Source organism: Garra rufa, chromosome 24 (assembly GCF_049309525.1).
Source record: "Garra rufa chromosome 24, GarRuf1.0, whole genome shotgun sequence".
Lineage (NCBI taxonomy): Eukaryota > Metazoa > Chordata > Actinopteri > Cypriniformes > Cyprinidae > Garra > Garra rufa.
The window spans coordinates 7,920,969-7,938,001 of NC_133384.1; the positions used below are offsets into that span (position 1 = coordinate 7,920,969).

The 17,033-nt window shown below is 45.3% G+C and overlaps 1 protein-coding gene across 3 annotated transcripts in view; it reads right to left on the reverse strand.

Annotated features, from left to right (window-relative positions):
* The window catches only part of f13a1a.2 (coagulation factor XIII, A1 polypeptide a, tandem duplicate 2), a 41,359-nt gene that overhangs the window by 22,551 nt on the left and 1,775 nt on the right, over nucleotides 1-17,033 (reverse strand). For 2 of the 3 annotated variants that reach the window (XM_073831067.1, XM_073831066.1), the window contains exons 4-14: nucleotides 16,695-16,946; nucleotides 16,435-16,553; nucleotides 14,801-14,908; nucleotides 14,542-14,719; nucleotides 14,308-14,446; nucleotides 13,011-13,114; nucleotides 12,842-12,930; nucleotides 12,583-12,736; nucleotides 11,723-12,001; nucleotides 11,467-11,627; nucleotides 4,035-4,171 (exon numbers count right to left, since the gene is read on the reverse strand). In XM_073831067.1, coding sequence (XP_073687168.1) covers nucleotides 4,035-4,171; nucleotides 11,467-11,627; nucleotides 11,723-12,001; nucleotides 12,583-12,736; nucleotides 12,842-12,930; nucleotides 13,011-13,114; nucleotides 14,308-14,446; nucleotides 14,542-14,719; nucleotides 14,801-14,908; nucleotides 16,435-16,553; nucleotides 16,695-16,946 — 1,720 coding nt within the window. Of the gene's footprint in view, nucleotides 1-3,323; nucleotides 3,906-4,034; nucleotides 4,172-11,466; nucleotides 11,628-11,722; nucleotides 12,002-12,582; nucleotides 12,737-12,841; nucleotides 12,931-13,010; nucleotides 13,115-14,307; nucleotides 14,447-14,541; nucleotides 14,720-14,800; nucleotides 14,909-16,434; nucleotides 16,554-16,694; nucleotides 16,947-17,033 lie in introns of those variants that run through there. The other variant, XM_073831068.1, reaches the window with a different exon arrangement.

Here is a 17,033-nt window from a genome sequence, read left to right on the forward strand (position 1 = left end):
ATATATTATGCTTGTTCTTAATATCGTTAAAGGAGTAGTTCACTTTCAGAACAAAAATGTACAGATAAAGTATTCACCCCCTTGTCGTCGAAGATTTTCATGTCTTTCTTTCTTCATTCGTAAAGAAATTATGTTTTTTAGAGGACAAATTTCAGGATTTCTCTCCATATAGTGGACTTCTATGGTGCCCCCGAGTTTGAACTTCCAAAATGCAGTTTAAATGCAGCTTCAAAGGGCTCTAAATGATCACAGCCGAGGAAGAAGGGTCTTATCTAGCGAAACAATCGGTTATTTTCTAAAAACATTTACAATTTGAATACTTTTTAATCTCTACACAGAGTACACACATGACGTGCATTTGAGGTTAAAAAGTATATCAATTGTTTTTTTGTTTTGTTTTTAGGAAATAACCGATTGTTTCGCTAGATAAGCCCCTTCTTTCCTCAGCTGTGATAGTTTAGAGCCCTTTAAAGCTGCATTTTGGAAGTTCAAACTCGGGGGCACCATAGAAGTCCGTTATATGGAGAGAAATCCTCAAAAAACATAATTTTCTTACGACCGAAGAAAGAAAGATTTGAACATCTTGAATGACAAGGGGATGAGTACATTATCTGTACATTTTTGTTCTGAAAGTGAACTACTCTTTTAATGTATACCATTTGGAATTTTAAAAAGATGCTGTACATGCATTAAATCTTTAAGCATGATTAAAAGTACAAACTATTTTAACTTCAACTGACTAAAAAGAAATCAAGTTAAAATCTCATATAACTTAATAAATTAAGTTGAAATTGGTTACATTTAATTAAAGCAATGGGGGGAAAAAATGCTGTCATGACTTTGATTACATAATTTTTTACAGTGCACTTATTGCATTCATTCCAACCCAGTCTCATAAAAATACTTATTCCATGGAATGTCTGGATACTGGATTCTGATTGGCTGGCAGGTGTGCAGTAAAACCGTTTAATGCACAGGTAGTTCCAAGTCAGTTTAATCACCGTTCTATATTAATGCGCTGCTTTAATTGATGCACGCAAAAGCACAGAGAGAGAGAGAGAAGTCGGAGATCGCATTGTGCTGCGCACATACATAAACTTCTTGTCAGCGTTTGCCTGCGATCCTTATTAAAATATCCTAGATACTAGATCGCTACATTATATTCCTCAGCAACGGGGTAGTAAAGCTGCTGTTTTTGAATGAATCGTTGTTTGTAGAGAGAGACGCACAGCAGGCAGGTAACGTTACGCACACACACAACTGTCATCTCTCTTGCCTTCACACTCTCTCTTGGTCGATCGATAATCTACTGAAGTAAATGCTAAATTTCATTCAAATAAATGTGATCTTACCGGACTATTTAATCTCTGAGTCTGATTTGAAGCGGCCAGAATGCTAGTGCTGCGTGTCATAACTGACGAAAATAACCGTCTTTTTTATCCATTCAGTCAAATTTTGCGTTGCAAATATCAATCCTAGTTTTAATTTGTCTATAACCATGGAATAAGCGGGATAATCAACGGCTTGCCGTGCGTTAAAGGATTTAAAATGCACTTCGCGGAGGCAACCACCCTCCGCTTCGCGTCGGGCGGTTATTAGCCTCCACATCGTGCATTTAAAATCCTTTAACGCACGGCAAGCCGTTGATTATCCCTTACATACCTCACTTTTCTGCACCATAGTTTTTACCTTACTTACTGCACATTTCAGGGCAATTTCTCAGAGTAATGTCCACTGAGTGGCGCTAAAACACAAGGTCAATATGTAAACGCTGACATGTTTTAATTAAGTTGATATAGGTACATATTGCTGTGTTTTTATTATGTTTCTATACCTATTGCGGTGGCAGTTCAGAGTTCAAATATCGTGTTGGAAATATGCTCTACACCAAACCAAACCAAACCCTAAACCTACCCGATAGTGTTAACAAATGCTAAACTGATGTAAAAACGCATGTTGATGCAAGCCTGAATTTTTCATCTGTGCATTTTTGAACTGTTTTGTCAAACCATAGTTACATGGAGCTCTTTACCTCTCAAGCACATCACTTTAAGAAATAAAGATGAAAAATATTTACATATATTTTTGTCAGCTGAACAACATTACAATCAATCAAACACTGTATTTCAGCCTCTCACAGCTTTGTTTTCTTGCCTTTTTAAAAAAAAAAGAAAAAAAAAAACCTCAGAGAGACTGATAATAAAAGTCAAAAGACGGAGCAATGTCAAATTTATCATCCCTCCCATAGACACTGCATTAGAAACACTGTTGCATTAGTGTTGTTGTTGTTTTGTAATTTGTGTCCCTGGACCACAAAACCAGTCTTAAGTAGCACAGGTATATTTGTAGCAATAACCAACAATAAATTGTATGGGTAAAAATTATCGATTTTTCTTGCCAAAAATCATTAGGATAATAAATAAAGATCATGTTTAACGAAAAGATTTAGTAAATTTATGTACCTACAGTAAATATATTAAAATGTAATTTTTGATTAGTAATATGCACTGCTAAGAACTTAATTTGGACAACTTTAAAGGTGATTATCTCAATTTTTTTTTTCGCACCCTCAGATTGCAGTTTTTCAAATTGTTGTATCCCAAATATTGTCTTATTTATTCAGCTTTCAGATGATGTATAAATCTCAATTCATCAATTATTTAATCTCAAGTTGACCCTTATGACTGGTTTTGTGGTCCAGGGTCACATTTGATTCAAAGGTGATGTAATACAAAGTATTGTGTTATAAATGTAAAAGTTTTTTATCACAATTTAAAAAACTTTTGAGGATTTATGATACTGATGACCTTTGAAATGCATCACCACAGTCTTGTGAAAAGGGTACCTTTACATGAGGTAAATAATGCTTAGAGAATGAGTTTTTTTTTTTTTTTTTTTTTTGGATTCTCAATTTTAAATTCCAAATTTGGGGACAATAATTGTGTACCCGTTTAACCATATTTTGAGACAATTCTGTACTTAAAAGTGAGCTAAATATGACAAAACCTCTTTGGGACCTCCTCATTTGTAAAAATGATATATAAAAAGGAACTAATTTTAAAACAGAAGGTTTTCTGTTAGTGTTAGGCTGTACATTATGTATTTATAACTATATTTAAACAATAGTAGTCTAGATGTCTCCACTATGTGTGCGTAAACAATACTTAGAGTGGTTCCTTTTCCACAGATAGACAAGCAGTTATTAAAATAGGTGCATTTTTTTGCAGTTAATGTTATTAATCTTATTAATTATAAATATGTGAATTTGATGTGTTGGTGTCCAAGTAAAAAATTGCAATGAATAATAAAATCCACCAAAAAGCTTCCATGCTAAACATTTATTGTTATCTTGCATTAGTACAACAGAGTCCATGACATTATAGCAGAGTAAAACAACAATACATTGAGATTATTAGAGTTAGTACAGATTTCACTACAGATTTTTCATTATTTTCAGTTCTCACACTTTCTGATTCAAAAAGCCAGAAATGAAAATGGATTTTATTTTAATATTTTAAAACCATCTGTTGTGTTCCACAGAACAAAGTCAGTCATAAGAGTAATGGAAAAACATGAGTATCAACATCATTTCTAAGTGAACCTTTTTTTAACTTTATGGTGATTTGAGATGTAACATTTCATCATATTTTTTTTAAAACAATGTTACTGAAGCAAAGCAAAACATAGCAATGGTATTGGCAACTCTGATTCATTTCCCTGTCTTTTCTCTCTCTTGTTCCCTTGATGCTCTTGGCGTTCGTTATTATTTCACTACTTCAATTTCCATCTGATTGGTAACCTGTCTCAGTGGCGTGCTATCTAGACACGCCATCAGCACCACCTTTCCTGCAGTTCGGGGGACCATCGAGACGTTGTATTTCACAGAGCCACCAGGTAATATCTGGCTGCAGGTGGAAACATAAAAGAGACAAAATATTGTAGTAAAGTATTGTAGTAAAGTGGAGTAGTTGATGCAACATCCATCTGTGTTTGCTATATTTCACCTACCAGTGTGATATAAATATAAACGTTACCTGTATTCTTTCAGTTTTGTTGGTATCAGACCAGGTCCATCAAGGCGGAGCTGAACCTTTTGCAGGATGAAATTATAGGGATTCAGGAATTCCACACTGACTATGAGTTCCCTGCCAACCCGAGGAGATCCAGTCATCTGTAGACGGGTTATAATGTAGAGCAGGAACAAACTGGCTAATTATAATAGCATTCTCAGCATTCTCACATGTGACCCTGGACCACAAAACCAGTCATAAGGGACAATTTTCTTAAATTGAGATTTATACATTATCGAAAGGCTGAATGGCTCAAAGGCTCAAAGTACTGAGAAAATCGCCTTTAAAGTTGTTTAAATGAAGTTCTTAGCAATGCATATTACTAATCAAAAATTAAGTTTTGGTATATTTATGGTAGGAAATTTACAAAATATCTTCATTGAATCTTCATCTTTACTTAAAATCCTAATGATTTTGGCATAATAGAGAAATCGATCATTTTGACCCAAACAAAGTATTTTTGGCTATTGCTACAAATATACCTTTGCTACTTGAGACTGGTTTTGTGGTCCAGAGTCACAAATAAGCATTTGTAGCTCAAACAGTAAAGCTTGGCAGCAAGGTCATGGGACAAATTATTAATTTTTGTGTGAACTTTCCTTTTAAGAAAAATATACACATACACTCTTAAAAATAAAGCTGCTTTAAAAGGTTCTACAAGTGATGCCATAGAGGAACCATTTTTGGTTCCACAAAGAACCATTCAGTCAAAGGTTCTTTAAAGAACGTCTCAGGTTATGTATGTAACCCTGGTTCCCTGAGGGAACGAGACACTGCGTCCTGAAACGCTTTGGGGGAACGCCATTGGCGGGCCGCACTCTGAGTCATAGTCCAACGTCCAATGAGAAACAGGAGTGACGTCACAGGCGCGGTGACGTCAGCGACCAGGAAGTATAAAAGCATGTGCGTTTGAAGCTGGCGTCAGCTCATAGGAATGAAGCGAGCGCAGCAGGGATGCGGGAATTATGGTCCGAGACGCAGTGTCTCGTTCCCTCAGGGAACCAGGGTTACCTTCCGGCAACTCAACACTGCGTCCTGAAACGCTTTGGGGAACGAGGTATCAACGCCCCCATAATTTCCAAGGCCCTGTCTAGTGTCTGCTAGGCCAAGGGTGGAAAAGTTGTGTCTGGTGAAACTTGCCAGAACACAGGAACAAATCTCAGCCTGGGGAACTTGCCAGGACGTGAGTGGTAATACATCTCTGTCTGTGGAGCCCACCAGACAAGAGGGAGAGTGCTTCGGCCCTCGGGCACACGAGGTCAAAGTAGTCCTTCGTCTGGTCTCGCAAGACCGAGAAGGAAACAGTGTCTAGAATACTTACCTGATGAGACACCGTGGTAACTCCGCCTGGTGATCTTGCCAGGACGCGAGTGGTAACACATCTCTGTCTGTGATCCACCACCAGACAAGAGGGATATATGAGCCTCGGCCCTCAGGCACTCGAGGAGAATTGGTAGTCCTTTGTCTGCGTTACAGCCAGTACAAAAGGGACACAAGAAGTGCCTGGTGATCTTGCCAGGACACTGGAATTCATCTCTGTCTGTGATCAGCCACCAGACAAGAGGGATAAATGAACCTCGGCCCTCGGGCACACGGGGAGAAATAGTGGTCCTTTGTCTGCGTTACAGCCAGTACAAGAGGGACATAAGGAGTGCCTGGTGATCTTGCCAGGACACTAGAATAGCTCCGCCTGGGGAAATTGCCAGGACGCGAGAGGTAATACATCTCTGTCTGTGATCAGCCACCAGACAAGAGGGATTAATGAACCTCGGCCCTCAGGCACACGAGGAGAAGTGGTAGTCCATTGTCTGCGTTACAGCCAGTACAAGAGGGACATAAGGAGTGCCTGGTGATCTTGCCAGGACACTAGAATAGCTCCGCCTGGGGAAATTGCCAGGACGCGAGAGGCAGTACATCTCTGTCTGTGATCAACCACCAGACGAGAGGAATACAGGCCTCGGCCCTCGGGCACACGAGGCGAGAAACACACCACTTGCCTGGGAGGTGCCAGGCCAAGATGGTGGGGATCCATCTCCTGTCTGGGGACCTGCCAGACCAGGAGGAATAATCTACCTCAGTCAGGACACCGAGGGATGAGGAGAGTAATACGCCTTTGTCTGGGGAAATTGCCAGACCAAAAAGGGGTAAAACCTCTTTTCCTTATAGAAGGAAAGCGCCTTTTGACCTCTGGGCCTAGCCTTTTCGCTAGGGCTGAAGGATGACTGAGCCAGGAGTGGCTCTGAGGTCGAGTTCGTAAAATCTAACGAACGTAAGAGGTGAGGACCAACCCGCCGCACTGCAGATGTCCTGGATAGGGACACCTGCCATCAGAGCTTTGGAGGCTGAAACGCCTCGAGTTGAGTGAGCCTTGACTCCCATCGGGGATGGGAGACCAGAGGACTCGTATGCAGTAGAGATGGCATCAACTATCCACTTACTGATAGTAGGCTTGGAAGCCGGGCATCCCCTCTTAGGGGGGCCGTAACAAACCAGGAGTTGCTCTGATTTACGCCACAGGGCAGCTCTGTGGACGTAAGTGTCTAGTGCTCTTACTGGACATTAAGTTATACTTCCTCTGGTCGTGCTCCACGAATGGAGGAGGATAAAACGCTTGGAGCGTTATTGGCTGTGGTGTTGCTGATGGGACCTTGGGTACGTACCCAGCTCTTGGGTAAAGGAATGCTTTGGCCAACCCTGGGGCAAAGTCAATGTAAGAAGGGGCCACCGAAAGGGCCTGCAGGTCCCCCACTCTCTTGAGAGATGTTAGCGCTAGCAGCAGTGCTGTCTTTAAGGTAAGCATCCGATCGGAGGCCTCCTCCAGAGGCTCGAAGAGAGGCTTACACAGCGCCTCCAACACCACAGCTAAGTCCCATGTAGGGACTCTCGGTCTCGCACGAGGCCTCAGCCTGAGTGCACCGCGGAGGAAACGTGAGACCAGGGGGTTTTTGCCCACTGAAAGGCCGCCATGAAGGGCGTGGTAAGCCGATATAGCCGCCACGTACACCTTCAAGGTGGAGTGAGCTAACCCAGCGGACAAACGAGTTTGCAGGAACTCCAGCACTGTACCAACCGGGCAGTGAACTGGGTCTAGACGGCGTTCATGACACCATGAAGCAAACAGGTTCCACTTTAGGCCATAAAGTTTCCTCGTAGAGGGAGCTCTGGATTGAAGGATGGTCTCGACAACCTCAGTTGGGAGACCAGCTTCTATGAGTTGTGCCCCCTCAGGGGCCACACCCATAACTTCCACTTCTCTGGGTGGGGGTGGCAAATTGCGCCCCCAGCCTGAGAAAGAAGGTCCCTCCTGACAGGAATCTCCCATGGAGAGCCGTCGAGGAGGGCGATTATATCCGAGAACCATACTCGGGCCGGCCAGTACGGGGCTACTAGCAGCAGCCGTACTCCGTACCGGCGCACTCTTTCCAGAACTCCCGGGAGCAGAGCGATCGGGGGAAAAGCGTACAGATGAAGCCTCGGCCACGTCTGCACCATGGCATCCAGTCCGAGAGGAGCTGGAGGAACTAGAGAGTACCAAAGGGGACATTGCGATGTCTCCTGAGTCGCAAAGAGGTCCACTTGGGCTTGACCGAACACTCTCCAGACTTGCTTCACCACCTCTGGGTGAAGCATCCATTCCCCGGGCCTCGGCCCATGCCTCGACAGGACGTCTGCTCCCACATTGAGGCGTCCAGGAATGTGAACTGCTCTCAATGAGAGAAGCTTCACTTGAGACCACATGATGATCTGGTACGCCAGCTTGCATAAGGGGCGTGAACGCAGACCTCCCTGGTGGTTTATGTAATAGACTACCGCAGTGTTGTCCGTGCGGACCAGCACGTGACGGTTTCTTAGGTCTGGAAGGAAATGCTTCAGAGCCCGGAACACAGCCAGCATTTCTAGGCAATTTATGTGCCAAGAGTGATGATGGTCGTTCCACAGGCCACGGGCGGAGCGGCCACTCATGACCACTCCCCACCCGGTGAGGGATGCATCTGTCGCTAGCGTGACGCGGCGGCAAGGAGCTCCCAGCACTGGACCTTGGGATAGGAACCAGGGCTTTTTCCACATGACTAAGGCACGTAGGCAGCGCCGCGTGACCTTGATCTTGCGGAATGGGTTCCCCCTCGGGGAAAACCCTTTGGTTTGGAGCCACCACTGTAGCGGTCTCATGTACAGCAGTCCAAGAGGTATCACGTTGGATGCAGCTGCCATAAGACCTAACAGTACTCGGAACTGTTTGACAGTGAGTAGCAGGCCTAGCTTGACCGTATTTGCTGCAGTAAGGATCGACTCGATCCGAGCAGGTGACATTCGTGCCTGCATCGTGGTCGAATCCCAGACTACACCTAGATAAGTGGTTCTCTGTAATGGAGAAAGCACACTTTTCTTGGTGTTGAGCCTCAACCCCAGCTTTTTCATGTGAGCAAGAACAACATCTCGATGTTGAGCCGCTAACTGTTCTGAACTGGCTAGGATGAGCCAGTCGTCTATGTAGTTGAGTATGCGGATGCCCTGGAGTCGCAGAGGAGCCAGAGCAGCATCCACACACTTCGTGAAAGTTCGGGGTGAGAGCGCTAGGCCGAACGGAAGAACTCTGTATTGGTAAGCTTTGCCCCTGAAAGCGAACCTGAGAAACTTCCGGTGTTGAGGAAGGATGGAGACATGAAAGTATGCGTCTTTCAGATCTATCGTGACAAACCAGTCCTCGGACCTGATTTGAGACACGACCTGTCTGACAGTCAACATTTTGAACTTCAGTTTTCTGACTGAGAGGTTTAGCTGTCTGAGATCTAGAATGGGCCGCAGGCCCCCATCCTTCTTGGGAACAATGAAGTACCGGCTGTAGAACCCGGATTCTCTGTGTTGAGGAGGGACCACCTCGATGGCCTCCTTCCTCAGGAGAGTATTCACTTCCTGTTCCAATACCAGAGCCTGCTCGGGGCTTACAAGAGTAGGAAATACCCCGCTGAAAGGTGGCGGCTTGGCGCCGAATTGAATGCAATAGCCTTTCTCTACAGTGCGCAGGACCCACGTAGAAATATTTGGCAGTAGCTTCCACGCTGCCAGAAATTCTACTAAGGGAACCAACCTCTCGAGGCTGGTTTCTGGATTTAATTGAGGAGCTAACTCGGTGACCTGTAACAGCGAACTGGCAGGGTGCACCTGAAGTAAGTGCTCTAGAGACCCCCCGTGGGGGTGGCGAACTCTCTGGTTCCGCTACGTTTCCGGGCGGAGAGACCGGAGAATGATGTTCGCGGGAGACTGCCGCGCCCTGTAACACCGGCAGGGTTAGCTGACGAATCTCCTGAGGGCCCCGAAGAGAGGTGGTCACCGTACTCCACGGCAGTGAAGCACCCAGCCCTTCGAGAGGGGCTGCCCTCATTGGCCCTGGGCCACGACCATCAGGGCCGTTTAGCCGAGGCCCTCTTAGACTGAAGGACGACCCTCAGGTCCGGCCTCGTCTTAGAGGACCCTGGCTTGGGGTGTTGCTGAGCCCGCCCTCTAGGCCTCGCCGGAGGGGTACGGGTAGCAACACTCCTTTTCTGGGTCTCCCTGTATGAGGAGCTGGATTGCGGCTGGGGCTGCTCCCGTCCAGCAGCCCCAGAGGAGTAAGCGCGGCGAGGAAGGTACCGCTGGAACGCCGCTGCCTGCCTGCGGGCCTCCTGGTGCCTGTTGACAACTGTGTCAACAGAGTCACCGAAGAGGCCGATGGGATGCAGGGGGGCGTCCAGGAGCGTGACCCTGTCCTTCTCTTTCATGTCGGACAGGGTCAGCCAGAGATGCCTCTCCGCGGCCACCAGGGCTGCCATAGACCGCCCAATAGCACGGGCGGTCTCCTTGGTGGCACGGAGCGCCAGATCTGCGGTCCTGCCCATCTCTGTCATGCTCACTTCCTCGCCATCGCTGAACTCCTTCAGCAGGTCGGCCTGATATGCCTGCAACACAGACATCGTGTGCAGACACGCACCGGCCTGACCTGCTGCCGCATATGCCTTGCCCATCAAGCCTGATGTCACTTTTAATGGCTTGGTGGGCAAGGACGGAGCCTTCAGGGACGATGCCAGGCCGGGAGACAGATAGCTAGCTAGTGTCTGCTCGACCTGTGGCATCGCCCTATAGCCGTATTCCTCCATTCCCCCCCCATTACCGTAGTAATCAGAGGCGGGGGAGAAGAGACGAGAGGAATACGGTTTTTCCCACGATCTCGCGATCTCTTTGTGGAGATCGGGGAAAAACGGAAGGCTCCGTTTGGGAGGTGCTGCTTTTGCATGCAGGAAGCGCTCGTCGAGCCTGCTTCCCTGTGGCTCTGGCTCTTGAGCGGGTGGCCAACTGATGTTGAGTTTGGCCACCGCGTTGGTCAGCACCTCCACAAGCTCCTCATACTGGGGTGAACGGGGGGGCGGTTGTGGGTGGTCAACACTCTCTACGTCAACCTCCTCAGAGGAAGACAGATGGAGCGTTGACTCCTCCCTCTTCATCCAAGAGGAGGTCGAACGATCCGCTGGGTGAGGAGAGAGATAGGGGATCACCCGTCTCAACTCCCTCCAGCAGATCTAGCTGCGAACCCCACGAGTGCAGCTGCCGCTCCGCCTCGACGGAAGCGGGGCCAGACCCGCGGGGAACGCTAATGAAAGCCCCCTCCTCAAAGAGGGCTTTCCGGGAACGGAGCAACCGCAGCGGCATTCGCTCGCACTGCGGGCAGCCAGCCCCCTCAAGGGCTGACCTAGCGTGCTCCGCTCCCAAGCAGACCACACATAGATCGTGTGTATCCCCACCAACAATGAAACGTTGGCAGGGAGGGACACACTTTCTATGGGGCTGCTCAACCGCTTTCCTTTCTCTTTTAAAAGTTCTTTTTCCCCCCTTTGGCATACTGCTCAAATAAAAGATGTGCAAACTGGCACGAAAAAACAGCAGTATAACCGGACAGACAAAGACACAGAGCGCTCTCGCTGAATGACAAAAGCTGACGCCAGCTTCAAACGCACGTGCTTTTATACTTCCTGGTCGCTGGCGTCACCGCGCCTGTGACGTCACTCCCGTTTCTCATTGGACGTTGGACTATGACTCAGAGTGCGGCCCGCCAATGGCGTTCCCCCAAAGCGTTTCAGGACGCAGTGTTGAGTTCCCGGAAGGGAACTATCTTTTTTGTAACTTCTTATAATCTGAAGAACCTTCTTTCATCACAAAGAAACTTTTGCGAAACAGAAAGGTTCTTTAGATGTTTAAGTTTCTTTATGGAACCATTTAGATAAATAAGGTTGGCATCATAAAGCACCTTTATTTTTAAGAGTGTACCTGAAATATTTCTAAATTAATATTAATTGTGAACTCAGAATCGAATACACAGCCCTATACATGGGTTCCCCTGAGAAAGGTTTTTGAAGATGTTTACCTTTATTGCAAGTTCAGGAGGACGTAGAGTGACAACTTTCATCGTAGTAAGGGATGTGTTATTTTCCTCAATCTCCCCATACACCACAAAGAGTAGGTTGGACTGTTCCACCAGGTGGGGTATATACTCCATACCTTTGATATCTATCGTCACGGACTCAGCTGTAAAGATATTATGATCACACTACAGCCTGATCCCTTAACAGTATTCCTTATATCTACTTATACTCTCTACTATCTACTTGTGTCTGACTTACTCTTTGAGGCTTCCACAGTTGCAGATTTGTTTTCGAGCTTAAACGTTGTGCTGGTGACGCCTGTGTAATACACCACACAGCCAGTGATGGTGGTCTTGATGGTGCAGGTTCGGCTGGTCTGGTTCTTAATGTTCAGTGTCAGCTTGAAGTTTTCACCCATTTTGATGGTGTCGGCTTGGAGCTCGATGTCCACACCTGCCTCGGTAAGAGGCAAGTAGTCCCTGGAAGGAACGCCACGACGCTCTGCCAACTGCATGACCTCTCTCTCCTTGAGACTTCCTAGAATCAGGAGGGTTGAAAGTAAAATATTGGGATTTTCCACTGCTTTTCACTTTAGTCAGACCACTATTGTTTGGTACACATGTACATAAGATATTTAGCTTTCTCATGTTGAAAACTCTTGAGTTATTGAAACCAACTGTTTCTAAACTTTTACTTCCAGAAGAATCTAGAAGGCAACACTATTTAGTTGGATGGCCCTTGAATATCAAATTATCCAGGAAAAGTAAATAATCAAGGATTTTGGTATGTTACTTTGTACCAAAGTTGTACCAAGTTAAGAACAAAAGCTCATTCACCTGGGCTAAATTTATAAACCAAGGTACTTGATTTGAATTCTTTCGAGCATCTCAACCTAAGCCAGGTAAAATGCTTTTCTTAGTAATAACTTCTTAGTCAGTAATGCAGTGGTAAATTCTCTAAGACTTATTTCCAAATTTAGTTTCCAACACTTCCAAGCCACCAGGTATTCTCAAAGTTTTATTGAGGAGTGTCAATCATGCCAGAGACGGATTTTGAATCACATTTTAGCTGGCATGATCTAACTACTTTTTGATTCTGTATACTGATATGAATCTTACCTTCTGGGTACTTATAGTTAGCAGTGATGTCCTCATGTTCAATACCTTCCTTCTTTTTGGTCACAATGAGCTTTCCCACATACGCAGTATCTACATAGATAATCTTTGTCTTTCCGTACTTATCAGACTTATGGTATATCACATCACTGTTTAGCTAAAAGTGGGGAAAAAAGGTTAATTTTCATTTAGCTAAGATTTTAATATCTTGAAAAATAAATCTAGGAGTAAAGACATAAATGCGAATTTAAATATTTCTTACCTCTGCGAAGACAAACTTTGCATCAAATGGATAGCTGAGCTCTCCCTCTTTGATGGCATTGACAGAGGTTGGGCCACATCGGTAAAGACCTGAATGAGGCAAGTAAAATAACTCCTATATAACCTCAGGTATGTTTGTGATGTTGCAGAAGTAATGGCAAGGATCATACCATCACTGTTCTCCTGGGGGGTGCAGTCGATCACCTGCCAGCCAGAGTATTTATCTGGCAGATCAAGCCTCTTCATGTACACCTCATTCCAGCAGTGGTAGTTCCTATTAAAAAACACAGAATTGCAACCAAATTGTATTACCGACCAAACTGTCATTTATATTGCATTTGCTTTGCAGCAGAGGTCACCAGACTCAGTCCTGGAGGACTGGTGTACTGCAGAGCTCCAACTTTCCTCAACACACCTGCCTGGAAGTTTCAAGTATGCCTAGTACAGGGGTTCTCAACTCTGGCCTGTGAAATCCATTTTCCTACAGAGTTCAGGTCCAAATCTAATCAAACACACTTGAACAAGTTCATCAAGGTCTTTAGAATTACTAGAAATTTACAAGCAGATGAGTTTGATCAAGGTTTGAGCAAAAATCTGCAGGAAAATGGATCTTGTGAAGACCTTCATTAGCTTGTTCAGGTGTGTTTGATTAGGGTTAGAGCTAAACACTGCAGGACACTGGCCATCCAGGACCAAATGTGGTGACCCCAGCTTTAATAAAACTGGTATATAAACCAAGCCACCATTTTTCTGCAGTACAGAATTATGGGCAGCCGTGGCCTAATGGTTAGAGATTCGGACTTGTAACCCAAAGGTTGCAGGTTCGAGTCTCAGGTCTGGCAGGGATTGTAGGTGGGGGGAGTGAATGTACAGCACTCTCTCCACCTTCAATACCACGACTGAGGTGAGTCCCTTGAGCAAGGCACCGTTCCCCCAACTGCTCCCCGGGCGCCGCAGCAATGGCTGCCCACTGCTCCGGGTGTGTGTTCACGGTGTGTGTGTGTTCACTACTGTGTGTGTGCACTTGGATGGGTTAAATGCAGAGCACAAATTCCTTGTATGGGTCACCATACTTGGCCTCACTCACCCCCCTTCCTTTCCTAATGGTTAGAGAGTTGGACTTGTAACCCAAAGGTTAGAGTCTCAGGTCCGGCAGGGATTGTTGGTGGGGGGAGTGAATGTGCAGCGCTCTCCCCACCCTCAATACCACGACTGAGGCAAGGCACCGAACTCCCAACTGCTCCCCGGGCAATAGCAATATGGAAAAATGTGGGAAAAGACCTTCTGAATGCCCACTGCTCCAGGTGTGTGTTCACGGTGTGTGTGTGTGTGTGTGTGTGTGTGTGTGTGTGTGTGTGTGTGTGTGTGTGTGTGTGTGCACTTGCATGGGTTAAATGCAGAGCACAAATTCTGAGTATGAGTCATGTACTTTCCTTTCCTTTCCTAACCTTGTTTATAGAATCTCACCAGACTGAATCTCTTGTTCGGCTTCGGTCCACTCTCCCATCTTCATCCAGCACAATGTCTGTCTTTAGGTTGCCCGTGTTGTCATGAGCAGAGCAGTAATTGGTTACGACCCGTGCAGGGATCCCAAGACAACGCACGACTTGAACAGACATTGCAAGAAAATTGTGATGTTAAATGTCTCTGAACAATCTTTGTACATAGCTTCTACAAAGAATGTGCAGTAGTCATACTCACAAGTGTTCAGCACACCAGCAAACACCCAGCACTGAGCGAAGCACACAGGCACACAACCCTCGCTGGCATATTTGAGCAGGATTTCAGGACTTCCTGTCCAGGCAGTGGGTGCTGTGCCAGCGGAGTAATCACCGTTCCAGCTGCCAACCAGGACACCATCATCGTTTTGGGAATTCATCTGAAAAAATACCACCAAATATAAAATGGGTTACTTGTTCATTAAATTGGCCATACTTTGATTTGTATTCTCAAATCATACCAGAGCTGATCCTTGACGTACTACTTCAGTGGAATTTCCACGGTACAGTAGCGGTACTTTCCCAGCATCCATTACCATTAGACAGGCATCCAGAACACCCTCTTCAAACTACAGGAAACCACACAGCTTAGTTCAGGGGAATCCAATCCTGGTTTTGTAGGGCCATCTTCATGCAGAGTTCAGCTTTAACACTAATTAAACACACCTGGTTTATCTAATCAAGGTCTTTATGATTATTTAAGATGTGTTCCAATTTATCCTGCGTTCCATTCAGAAGGTCTTATCCCTATGCCCTAATCCCTTTAAAGGGTCTACCCTCCAGAGTGAGAACTTCAAAGGGTTAAAGTGTGTAGGGGACCAAACAACTTTTTTTCAAGTGCCCTTCTACATCATCATCCCGCGACCATACAGAGGCGCCGTCATCATGCAAAGAATCTTCACAAAGAATCTTGGGGGCCTAAGTGTCCATTGGTTGTATCCTTCAGAATGAAGGATTTCGAAGATTACAGCTGATGGACACTGAGGCCCACATGATTCATTAAAAAGGCCAGTTTTGAGCACTTTGGTTTGGAATGACCCTTCAATATGACAGCCATGACTGTTTTCAGATAGAAATAGACTTCCCTTGTTCACTTGATGAAGTGGAAAGTACATCGAAATTGTGTTAGGGATTCCTCAAAAGGGAAGTGCTCAGAGAAGTTTGCGAGTGAGTGTCTAAGAGTCAAGTGGAATACACTCTGGGAGTTTCTCAACTGGAAGTTTGTGTCCTAGACCAGTGATTCCCAACCACGTTGCTGGAGGCCCCCCAACACTTCATGTTTTCCACATGTGCTTAATCAAACACACCTGATTCAGACTAATGACTTTAGTAGAGACTTCAAAACTGGAAATGGGTATATCAGACAAAGGAGAGATGCAAAATGTGAGGTGTTGTGGGGACTTCAGGAACGTGGTTGGGAACCACTGTCCTAGACCATTAGATTTGAGACTTATAGACTAGAGTCCCTCCTCAGCATTGAACACTCAAATGAGACGACCTAGTACAGGGATGCCCAAACTCAATCCTGGAGGGCTGGTGTCCTGCAGAGTTTAGCTCTAACCCCAGTTAGACACACCAGGGGTGCCCGAACCTGTTCTTGAAGATCTATCTTCCTGCAAAGTTCAGCTCCAACCCTGATCAAAGACAACTGAACCAACTAATTAGGATCTGAAGGAGCACCTGATAATTACAGAAAGGTGTGTTTGATCAGGGTTGGAACTGAACTCTGCAGGAAGGTAGATCTCCAGGAACAGGGTTGGACACCTCTGTACTAGGCATACTAGAAACTTCCTGGCAATTGGAGTATAACTCTGCAGGACACCAGCCATTCAGGACCAAGTTTGAGCACCCCTGGCCTAGTAATTCCACATGGTAGCATCATGAAAATACTATTAAAAAATCATTTAAAGTGTTTTATATTAAAAATGTAAACATTTGCTAGATGCATCTTTCAAAATGCACTAAACGAAGGAAGAAAATGGCCCTATAAGAGCAGGATTGGACACCCTTAGGTTAAATAAAGGTGTATTGACATGAGCTCAGTGGGACAAAGTTTATATCTGTTGTATAGAAACATCCCCAGATTACTGCCAACCTGTCCGTAGTTCCATGAACGGGTGGTTATATTGCTGAATACTCCATTGTAGATGCTCCCCACATCATTCATCACATACTCCTGTCTGTCTTCCTCTTTTTCCATGTACACTTGATCCGCTGGGTAAAACAAAAACATACAATATACATGCAACATCAAAAATGTAGAAAACAATGATGGTCCAAACATGGCCTCAAGCAATTATACAGGTCCATATTCATGCTCAAAATTTGTTTCCATTGTGTTACAGTTGTACTTACCAGGGTCCCAAGGATTGAACAGCACATAGAAATCAGTGTTAGGGTTCCTCTCAGTGCGTTGTTTTCCCAAATCGGTCACAACTGTTACAAAGGTGCGGAAGCGGCCAGTGATGCAGGTGGCATCTGTTGTTATGCCCACCGTCACATCATTGCCCTGGATTTCCACCAAACGAGCCTTCCAGGTTCCATCGAGTTTCTCTTTTCCGATGGACACAGTGATGTAGGTGCCCTTGTTTTCATCAGGTGAACTGCCTGTGACATAAACAGATTGGCAGATTTTATCTTTGCCAGAATATGGTGATATTTTGTATACTAATATATACAAAATATATTTTAAGA